A 12,047-nucleotide genomic window follows, 5' to 3' on the forward strand; every position below is an offset into this window, starting at 1 on the left:
GTTCGTCAATTAGCGGGATAATTGGCCCCGCGCTGGTACGTGTGAACGGTCGGGATTAGAATCTCGAGTTTTTATATACCATCATGCAATGCGCACATCACAACAGCGAGGCCTCTGCGAAGAGGTCCTTCCCCTCTTTGGAGCACAATAACAACAGCGCGCGAACCACACCACTGACGCGTAAAAGACAATGGACAAAGGTAAGTGCGCGCAGGCAGTGATAGAGAAGGGCGCTGTGTGACCCAGTTTGCAGGCTTTGCTGTTATCTCTATCGGCAATTAGCGGGATAATTCGGTACGTGTGGACGCTCGCCAAATTAGCGGGATACCGATCGCGATCGCTATCCCGCTAATTTGGTACGTGTGGACGCTCGCAAAAAAACTCGGGATGTGCATCGCGATCGTCATCCCGCTATTTTGTACGTGTGAACCCGGCTATTGTGTGCTGAAAGCCGCCCAATTTCCCAATATAGCAGCCTTTGTTACGTCATAAACCCTCAGCTGCACCGCGCGCCTCGCCCTGGCAGAAACTAGAGCACGCACTTTAGTGCGCGCATGCAAACCTCAAATACGCGCAGCCTTAACTCCCAAGTTCATTGACCCTACCTGCCAAATTATCAAAAATCCTTCATAAATTCCCAAAAAATTCTTGGATCACTGCCAAAAGTTAATCGATTGTTACTTGTGTCATTCTCAACCTTTCCTGCAAGTTTCATCTCAATCCATTAACTACTTTTTGAGTTATTTTGCACACGGACAAACGAACGAACGAAAGAACAATCCAACCAACTAAACTAGAGAAGCACTCTGAGCGCAGACCTCCGCAAAGCATGCAGCCCATTTCCACCCGCACTGGGCCCTGTTGCATAAAACCCTTACCGCTGGACTTACCGCTGCTTTCTAGCGGTAAGTCTTCAAATTAGCGGTAAATTGTATAATCCTTGATGCTGATTGGCTGTGACGCCTAATTTTGACGGTAGTTACCATTGAAATTCAACGGTAAGTTTTATGCAACGGGCCCCTGATCTTGTTCTTCCACAGAGATCAGCGATATCCACCCACACGTACTGCATTGTGTGCTGAAAGCCGCCCGATTTCCCAATATAAAAGCCTTTGTTACGTCATAAACCCTCAGCTGCACAGCGCGCCTCGCCCTAGCAGAAACCAATAGAGCACGCGCTTTAGTGCGCGCATGCAAACCTCAAATACGCACAGCATGAACTCCCAAGTTCATTGACCCTACCTGCCAAAATATCAAAAATCCTTCATAAGTTCCCCAAAAATTCTCGGATCGATCACTACCAAAAGTTAATCGTTTGTTACTTGTGTCATTCTCAACCTTACCTGCAAGTTTAATTTCAATCCGTTAACTACTTTTTGAGTTATTTTGCACACGGACAAACGAACGAACGAACTAACAAACAAACAAACCAACGGTAACGAAAACATAACCTCCCCCTTGGCGGAGGTAACAAACCAACGGTAACGAAAACATAACCTCCCCCCTTGGCGGAGGTAATAAAAAGAAAGAAATGGGGGAGGGGAAGGTTCGAGTGTGCACTTTTATTTCGTAAAGGCGCCTCTTACAGAATTCCTGGATCCGCCCCTGCGTGTAACAGCAAAGCTGCTGAGACAATGTCAACTGAGAATCATTGTTGAAAGGTTATTGTCATTTTCACGCTTCGCTGACTATCATCATGATCATACTAGTATCATGTTTGTTTCTTTGTTTGTGTTTTTTTTTCCCGAAAACCGAACACTAATCTTGTTTTATAACTTCAACAGTCGAGTGTCGGGGGAAAGTCCCGGTTCTACATTTCCCGAGGGCTCCCACGAAGTTCAGTATCGTGCTACGGATAATGAAGGCAACTACGCAAACTGTACTATTCGTTTTAAGGTGGTCGGTAAGTGTGATAACTGCTTCCATTACATGTCATTGTTTGTTTGTTTGTGACAATGATGGCATTTCAATGAATAAAAAGACACCCTATTCTGTTTCTTCAAACATACAAAGGGGGAACAAAGGGGAGTTGAAAAGAGTTAAATCCGCATCTGCACGTGGGACCAAAACCTAAAGTAAAATTAAAACAGTCAGTCTACATACGAAGAATTTCGTTAGGGTGTTTCACCTTATAAATTTGAAGTATAAAATTTCTGTATTGTTTATGGGATCTTTAGACTTGGATGAGATTACATCCGCGTGTATACGAACATGACGTGGGGTCCCCAGGGATAAAAGCTGAATTTACGAATATTATTAAAAACTACCACCTTAACGGTATTAGCCCACATTTGCAAACCCACGAAAATCAAAACTGCATAAAATAGGTCCAATATGACTTCAAGTACAAGTTATAACAGTAACATACCTCACATGTTGCTCTTTGTCTATACCATTCGATAAAAGAGAGAAAATCATCGTTTTAAAATCAATTTTCAAACCGGGTCAACCCGACCCAAAATCGAATTACGAGCGCAGGCTAGCTACGTACATGTAACTTACACATGTATCGCATGCATGTAGTACGTGCGTGGACCGGAGCTAGCGAGCGTTATACGCATGCATACGGTGCATTTTCTTTTATTTTTATGAAAGTAATGGACTAATTGGAACGAAATTTTGCACAGGTGTTACTACAATCATACCCAAACTCCATGCTAACTATGAGACCAATTGCTGCAGGTTTACAAATGTGGGCTAATACCTTTAATTTCGAAGGTTCAGCTGTGGACATCACAGCCGTTGGTCATGCCGTGATATTTTCTAGCCTTTTCTGCGGATTGCGAATAGTCTTTCGCCAGGGACCATATCCATGTCTGACAGGAGGGTGTTATGTTATCATGTTTTTGTTTGTTTGCTTTTTGCCGTCTATGAATCCAGTCAAGGCTATGGTTGCTCCGTCTCTCTTTTGTCCGCACGTGTTCCAAAAAATCGCAACCTCCAAAACACGGTTGGAGTTGATTTATATCCACACGGTCGTTTCGTCGCTTAATTACAATCGTGTTTTAAATTAAAGGCATAATTTAGCATATGCATATGAAACAAAATCCCAGCATTAGTACTTTAAATTAGTTCTAAAATGTGAGTTAGGGATAGAAAAAACCACTGTGAAAATTGGAATCAGTAAAATCGATGTTAAGTATTGTTAAATATACAAAATGTGAGCAATAGTAATAATAATTTTTTTTTAGACTAAACCGTCTACAGTTACGGTTTATTTAAATAAATACTGACATCTTATATTTTAGGCTATATCGTGAAAATTTTATATGAGAGGATGTTTTGTGGTACAACAGACCTACAATATACATATATGCATGAAAGGCGATATCTTGAACATTTTTTTTAATCACTGCTTCCAAGGGTAAACTGGACCTTAAGCAATCTCGGTACATGTGAATGCTCGTATGACATGTTTACCTCTTTCTGGATGTTTTCCCCGTCTAATGCCCAGTCTCCAACATCCTGTTTTCTTTCGAGTCACTTTTATGTTCTTTTGTTTGTGTTTGTGTTTGTGTTTGTGTGTTTGTTTGTTATTTCCGCGATAGTGATTCGTTGTCCATCTCTGTCGGCACCATATGATGGACACGTGGCGTGCTCCGACATCAATAATGTGGATTCAACTTGTACGTACATGTGCTTCACCGGTCCTCAGCTCCATAACGGATCATCATCTAGGACCTGTCGGCGGACGAATAACACGGCCAGTTGGACAGGAACAACGCCCGCCTGCTCAGGTGAGAATGGGAGGCACTATTGCGTCCTCCAAGGTCAATGTTCCCTGAACACAAAATGCCCAAAGTCCAACAATCAAGGATATGAAAGTGTCTTCTGAATATTACAAGAAACCAAAACCCAAAGAGAAATGTGGATTGAGTGAAAGAAGCAACATTAGTAGAACACATCAGTGAAATTTGAGGAAAATCGGATAATTTAACCGATGCAAAAGTACTGAATTTTTAAAGTTTTGGTGTTGGAACTTCTGGATGAGGAGACTACTAGAGGTTATGACGTTGTATGGACAACAATATAAAGAACATATAAAGGGAATTCCACAAAATTTCACTTTTCTAGCATAATGAAAGAGCACTTGACTTACCGCCTTTCAGATAGCAGGGGAAGTAATTGCTACCCTTAACATACCAGTTAGAGACGACTTTGACATTAGAAAATGCATGTGATCTGATGCTGAATATCTCTGCAAAAAGATTTTATCTAAAGCAATTTTTTTTTCAGCAAAATGTAACTGTATCAGAAATTATCTTACTTTTCATGCATAGATACGAATAGGTCTTATTCTTCAGTCCATTACTTAATATACACTGTGGGTCACAAAACTGCAATTTTTTTTTTTCACAGCATTATTATATTGAAATCAGCAATGACATTTATTGTGCACATTACCACTAAACTTTATCATTCTATTACGGACATTCAACGTTGTTTTTCAAGCCATTGTCAGTATCTCTTACATAAAGAAATAATGTAACAAAAAATCCGTTAAATCAGGACAATGACATGTCTTCTGTATTCCTCATTTCTCGGATGAAACTTGAATGCGATTTGGTGGTGTTGTTGATTGAACTCACATGGATCTTCGAAGGAAGCCTTGGAGGGGTTTTATAATTAACACGTTTGTCTTTCTGCTTTGGAATATGTTTAAAATTTAACCCTTTGGATATTCCCTTCGCTGCCTTGCATAAAGACTAAGCGCACCGCGTTTACAACAGAACACCTGTGGACATACAGACGACAGTGCTCTTTTTTTGTATAGCGGTTTAGTTTCGATTCAGAAGTATAGGGATTTAAAAACGAGACCAAATTGGTTAAAAATTCATTTATTATGACTAAGCTACTCATTTGGAAATGCTATCATAGCTTGATAAGCATATCTATATCCGACAAACAAAATGACACCAAAAAGGTTTTGCCACCTCGGGTTACCAATAACCCATTTTTCGGGGTCTTGGCCCGTGGACTATAAAAGAGAGAGCGAATTGCAATAGGGGTAGGTATTTCTAGATGTTAGAGCGCTAGTCCTGATTATTGATGCTCTCTTTTGTCAAAGCACCTGGTTTCCACCTGTAGTTAAGCGCATAACTTCTCGGCGGTGCCGCGCATGACTTCAAAGGAGAGCAGGAGTTGCATCTCCTTCTCTAGCACGTACCTGTTTGTACCGAGAATATCGGATTTTTTTTTCTGAGGTCCGAATAAGTTACTGGAAATCTACAGCACTATTTGTCCCTCCATTAGAAAGAAGTTTCAAAATTTATTGTCCTGAGGAAATGTCTGAATTACCTACCTCGGCAATATACCAGCCTATGAAAGGAATCTATACTTTTCATGGTTGCAAAAGGTACACGCAAACTTTAATCTTAATCTAAAGGTTAATGAATTCAATATTTATAAACTCTGTTCTTATTCGTCGAGTGATTCCCGTCGAATTTGCGTTCTCTGCTGTTGCTAAAACCGCTTTTTCCGAAACATTTGCCAAAGCAAATGTAAATGGCATATCCCGTAGAAGGCCGGTAGTGGACATGGACACCTTCTTTCAATGTGTCTCATTGAAGAAACAATACAGCTTTTGCGGTTAGTTTCGACCAAGCTCCGCCACTGATAGTTATATATAATATGGAGATCAGTGGGCTCCGCGACTGAACGGCGATGCCATCCGAGACTTAAATTTCAAGTTAAAACGGAGCCAAATTTTAACTTTATTAAATTAAAGTAAAGGCCATGTCACACCTTTCCGGGTGACAGTACCTAGCACGTATCTCACCCGTAGTCGCCCGGAGGTGCGCACGCAAATCTTTCCCCCCGCAACCATGTTTAGGCCTTGTCACACCTTTCCGGGCAAGCTACGCGAGCTTGTTGCGTGTAGGGATTTTCCAGCATAGGCCTACCGAAGAATTTCTGACTGCGGACAAGGATTTGGGCGAGTCAGTGCATGTTTTTGTGTCTTACTTGCTGGACACGTTCTACTTAAATTCTACTTGCAGGTATACTGTGTGACCTGTGTACCAGTCGCGTGGGGGCTGACAACGCAGTGAAGGAATTCCTCTGAAGGAATGGCAGAATTACTACAGAATGTCATTATCTTGGCTGCATTCGGGGATTGCGAAGTACCTGCGTGGAAGTTACCTGCGATGTGCTGCCGCTAAGGCCTCCTACTGGTGTTCTGCGTGGACCTCTCCCGGCATCCCCGCGACTCACCTGGAAAAAGTTTTGGTCATGCTCAAAACTTGGTTGCGGTTATATCGGATTTTCGTGCGCACCTCCGGGCAACTACAGGAGAGAAACGCGCTAGGTACTGTCAGGTGCGGACCAACTGCGGATAGGTCCGGGTAGCAAATTTGTTTCCCCGCTAGTCAAGCTACAAAACGTCCCCAGATACGGTATGACAAGGCCTTGAGCACGCTCAAAACTTGTTCCGAGTGAGTCGTGGGGGTTCGCTCGCAGAGGTACACGAAGAACAGCAGTAGGAGACCCTTTAATATTGGCAGCGCCTTGCAGGCTACTCTAACTCAGGTACTTCTCAGTAACCGTAAGTCGCTCGTAACAGAAAACGAATCGGTTTCAATGCTCTCACGCAGGTCACACGGAATACACGCAAGTAGAAGATAAGTAGCACGCGTCTAGCAGGTAAGAAACAACTTTTTCCGAGTGAGTTTTTTTTTTTCCGGGGTGCCCGGAGAGGTCCACGCAGAACACCAGTAGGAGGCCCTTAGCGGCAGCACCTCGCAGGCAATTCCCACGCAGGTACTTCGCAGTCCCCTTATGCAGCCAAGATAATGACATTCTGTGGGACTTCTGCCATTCCTTCAGAGGAATTCCTTCACTGAGTTGTCAGCCCCACGCGACTGGTACACAGGTCACACAGTATACCCTCAAGTAGAATTTACAAGTAAGTAGAACGCGTCCAGCAAGTAAAACACAGTCATGCTCTCACTCGCCCAAATCCCTGTCCGCCCTCAGAAATTGTTCGTTGTGCTGGCAAATCCCCACACACACCAAGCCCGCGTAGAATGCCCGGAAAGGTGTGACAGGGCCTAAACATGGTTGCGGGTAAAAAGATTTGCGTGCGCACCTCCGGGCGACTACCGGTGAGATACGTGCTGAGTACTGTCATGTGCGGGTCATGTGCGGGGACCTCCGGGTAGTAAAAATTGTTCTTCACAAGTCGCACGCAAGGCTTACCCGGAAAGGTGTGACACAGCCTTCAAGGCCGTGTCACATCTTTCCGGGCAAGCCTTGCGTGCGACTTGCAAAGAACAAATTTTTACCAGTCGCATGGGGGCTGACAACTCAGTGAAGGAATTCCTCTAATGGAATGGCTGAAATCCCACAGAATTTCATTATCTTGGCTGCATACGGGACTGCGAAGTGTTGCCGCTAAGGGCCTCCTACTGGCGTTTTGCGTGGACCTCTACGGGCATTCCCGCGACTCACCCGGAAAAAGTTTTGGTCACGCTCAAAACTTGGCTGCGGTTAAATCGGACTTCCATGAGCACCTCAGGGCAACTACGCGCTAGATACTGTAACGTGCGGACCAACTGCGCAGAGCTCCGGGGAGTAAATTTGTTTCCCCGCAAGTCAAGCCGCAAAACTTCTCCCGTGCGGTATGACAAGGCATGAATGAAATTTGCAAACATTCTTGTTCGCCCGCTGAAAATCTTCTACGTGCTAGAAACTACCTCCTCGTCACAAGCCCGCGTAGCTTGCCCGGAACGGTGTGACACGGCCTTTAGATTTGATCCTTTCTTGCGTTTATTGAAGTTTTAACTCCGTAGTCCATTTTGTTGAGAAATTTGCTCGAATATGACAATTATATTAGGAAAACAAACGTATGAGACCTCAGTAACTCTTGCCAGTATACATTCAGCCAGAAGGTCTCCAAATAAAAGAGTCTCGATACAAAATATATTCTCATAAATCTGAAATTGAAGTGTATAAAGTAAAACACGGTGATAACAATATCCACTCTTTAATAATACGGAAACATTTCATAAAGTTATTTGCAAACATTAATATATCTTTATTTTGTTTTTCATGTATTTACCATAGGTTATCATTATGGGCTGCTTCTTTTACCAATAGGGTGTTTAAAATTTTGATTTGATGGTATCATATTTTGAACCCTATTAAAGCGTATAATTTGTCGTTCTCTCCTCTTAAGCACTGTTATGTGTTTGAGAAAAAAAGCAAATCAAATACATGTATATAGTTTTGAAGTAAAATGTCGCGCAAGATTTATGGTATCTCCTTATGATTATCAAGGGTTGGACAACGCATTTTTGCCCTACTTCTTTGTTGTTTACCGATTATATTGAAAGATTTAAATATTTCGTTGTTGCTTGTTTTCAATACAAAACAGTCCTCCCTAATCCATGTTTATGCCAGTTAGTATAAAGTTCCATGTTAAGCATCATGCTATACGCAGTTAACCCTATCAAAAGCAAGACAAACATTGATTTTGTCATGCAAATAGCACTGGGGCTTTGATAAACGGTGCCCATGAGATGGTTTTCTAATTTTCGTAAATATAACGTGTGCATATAAACAACAGATCCCATGATCTCTGAAAAATATCACCATTATGGGATTTTGAAATAGGGAAATATGTTTGAAAGTGAGAAGATCATGGTGTTCAGAATGCCTTATTAATGATCAAAGCTACAAAATAAAACAGTCAATAACGCTTTCCAAACACGCTGCATAAAAAAAAGAAAATCATACCAAAGAGAAAGTCAGTGGTGAGGTGATCTTTCCTCACTTGAACTTATACCTGATATCATTATAGAACCTCGACGTGGTCTGTAATTACAGTTTAGCCAACCTTGTTGACGCTTGGTAATCGACCCAAATAAGCGATAGTAGAAAAGAAAATTATAACAAACAAACAAATAAAACCTGAGTACATCAGTATTCCACCCCAGTCACTGCCGACACAATCGCCTCTTGATTTTGGTTGCTCATGATTGACAAGGCAAGTTACACGACAGAAAATAGTTGACACAATAAGTAGTGGCAGATGCATTTATACTTTAAAAGTTACTTATTTCATGTCCGTCACATGTCTTATATTTTTCCTTTAAACTTTGTGATAGGGTCAAGCGTCAGCCCAACTCCAGCCCAAACAAAAAGTTTGTGCATTGTTGCAATCGTTTTAAATATTATAGTAGTAGTAGTAGCAGTAATTATTTGCAGCGTCTTTTATGGGAATTCCGGTAGTATAATTCAGATCGGTCCTTGGAAAAGAAATAAAGAAAAACAAGACCGCCCAGATAAATAATGGAAAAAAATTAGTCACATGGGTTTACACACTCAAGTTCTCTACAAAGCTTGTCTTATCTGCGAAAGAAATCTTTTCTCATTCTATACTGTCAAAATTTGGCGGCTGGTTTAAAGTAAAACCAAAATTGAGATACAGCTGTATTAGCAGTTTTACTGGATCATATTTTTGGTACAGGTGTTGCTTTCGCTGGGAAATAAAACATGTCTTCATTGATATTTCTGCAATGCAACTGTATTAGCAGTTTTACTAGATCATATTTTGGGTACAGGCGTTGCTTTTGCTATAGGGTTAAAGTTTGGTTAGGGCTTAGGTTGATATTTGTGAACAGCACACTTGAGTGACCTTAATCTTTCAAGGGGAACTTTGGACAAGACAAACGTTAGTCCGAAAAGACGGAGTGACGTTCAACAAACTCAAGAGTGAAAATCTGATTGAAATCAGATGAAAAATAAAGAAGTTATGAAATTGGGAAGGATTTTTTTTTAAACGAAGATAGTTCTAGAACAGTCGATATGAATTATGCAAATAGCGAGTTGATGATGTCATAGCCTTACAACTTGCCATATGGTTACTACCTAAATTCTTGAAATTTTCAGGTTTTCTGTTCAAACACGATTATATGCCACAACATAAAAATCCCAAGCATAAATCGGCTTTGATATATCAGTTTACATATCGTTAAGTATGCTAAGGCTTAAACACTTGAGCTTAAATACTGAAGTATATTGCATGCAAAAAATAAATCCTCCTAAAGGGAAAGTTAGTGTAGAGGTGCTCATCCTTTGAATTACCTGAGAACATCACTGCACTAGGAAATCGACCCAAAATACGCGAAATTTTGAAAAAAGAAGAAGAAGAAGAAGAAGAAGCTGAGTACATTCTCTACCCAATCAGACACATTTTATGACGTCACTGCCGACGCCTCACTAACATAACTTTTTGCTATTGACCCTTTATTAAAAGATACCATCCTGAACTCACTTTTCTCTGAACACATAACAGTCACACCAAAGTACAAAGAGCAATCATACCCCATACTTAATCGCATCTTAATTTTGGTTGACCACAATTGTCAAGGCAACTTATACACGACGGAAAGTAGTTGACACAATAAGTATTTGCAGATGCCTATACTTTAAAAGTTACTTATTTCATGTCCGTCACTTGTCTTATATTTTTCCATTAGACTTTGTGATCGGAGCCAGCGTCAGCCCTACTCCAGCCGGAACAGAACGTTTTTCCCCTCTTACAATTGTGCTTATATCAGCAATGGTAATAGTAGTAGTAGTAGCGCTGATTTGAATTGTGTTAGTAATCAGGAAATGTAGAAAATAAATGTGACCGCTCAGTACAAACCAGCAAAAAAAGACGCAAACTAGGATTCTCTGTAGTGAACCAAATTAGTCAGTTGGCTTTCCTACTCTGTTCTTTAAAGTTTGTCTTATCTGGAAGAGTAATCTTTTCTAAACCTACGGTCAAAACTTGGTGGCATAAAAGAAAAAGGAAAACCAACTTAAGGTTGTAGAGGGCTATTTCATAAATTGTCAACTATGAACAGCGAAATGTTGGTTTTGATGAAAGGAGAACTCTTGTTTCCGTCTGTACCCGATTGTGTTGACAAATGTTATATGCTTGACTGAGCACATAATATTTAAAGACAACAATGACAAGTTGCACTTTTTCCAAGTTGAAGTGATTATGAAGGAAAATTGAATGTCTCATTGAAATGGATAAGATTTGTCAATGAAAGTGGTCAAATAAACAGGCCAACCTGCATGACTGCAGATTTGTGTTTAGAGCTTCTTCTTATTGATGATAATGGCAAAGATCACGACATTATTATACATAATCCGATAGCTACTTTTACGTAAAGAGGGAAACAATTCTTATTTTCTTGTTGATGTTCGTCTTTGTTCCAGTTACTTCGTCATTTTCTATTGAAGATCGTAAATGTCCCTCAGGAATGACTATTTACCGCTACAGGGGTATTATTCAATCAAATGTGTTTAGCGCCACTATCATATACGAAGTTAAAAAGTCTTCTTTTCGCCATCATTGAGGCCACTGTAAAGTAAGGGGCCAAATACACTACTTAAAGTGTACATTCCTAGTACATACATAGTGTGCAATTACATTGTTGTTGTTTTTCCACCTCCTGTAACATTCCGTTTCCCCTGTATATTCTATATTTATGATAAAGTCGTGGGGGTTCCTCAATTTTTTTCTTACATACATGTAAGCATAAGTACACAAAAAAGTTATGATTTCATGCTAGTTTAGACGTGCGTGTACTTCTTTCAGATAGGTTCCTAGTATCATTCAATGCTGAAGTAAACAAAACAATCTTGGTTTTTATACGGCATCATGTCATCGCCTGACGTGCTGTAACAGACATTCAATAGGTAGATCAAATGATTCGTATTCGTTACCAATAAGCTTCAACAATAAGAAATGCAAATGCAACAAAGTTGGTCATACTTCAATGGAATAGATATTATGTATTCTGTTCGGCATTAGAAAAGCAATTTTTTTTTAAAGCTACAGGTAGACATGTTTTGTTTTGGAAGGTTCACTAGCTGCATTTGAATTTGGCTGACCAATCAGTGTGGAAGTTCTCCTTGCGGTAGAGTGTATCTTTAGTTATTACTTTTTTTACTTTATTTCAATTCAAAATATTTCAGCAGATCTTGAGCACCAGTTCATTCTTGATTTATCCAATCAAATGTATTCACTGATGCTGACCATGGAGATG

The 12,047-nt window shown here is 40.6% G+C and overlaps 1 protein-coding gene across 1 annotated transcript in view; it reads left to right on the forward strand.

Moving 5' to 3' along the window:
• LOC139737030 (sushi repeat-containing protein SRPX-like) overlaps positions 1-11,720 on the forward strand; it is a 55,497-nt gene extending 43,777 nt beyond the window's left edge. The window contains exons 6-8 of the mRNA XM_071647709.1: positions 1,785-1,903; positions 3,549-3,737; positions 10,482-11,720. Of these exons, the coding sequence (XP_071503810.1) occupies positions 1,785-1,903; positions 3,549-3,737; positions 10,482-10,597 (424 nt within the window). The 3' untranslated portion in view covers positions 10,598-11,720. The remainder of the gene's footprint in view (positions 1-1,784; positions 1,904-3,548; positions 3,738-10,481) is intronic.
• The last annotated feature ends 327 nt before the right edge of the window (positions 11,721-12,047 follow it).

Source organism: Diadema antillarum, unplaced genomic scaffold (assembly GCF_040938485.1).
Source record: "Diadema antillarum isolate AM-2024a unplaced genomic scaffold, OU_Dant_1.0 seq00000676_RagTag, whole genome shotgun sequence".
NCBI lineage: Eukaryota > Metazoa > Echinodermata > Echinoidea > Diadematoida > Diadematidae > Diadema > Diadema antillarum.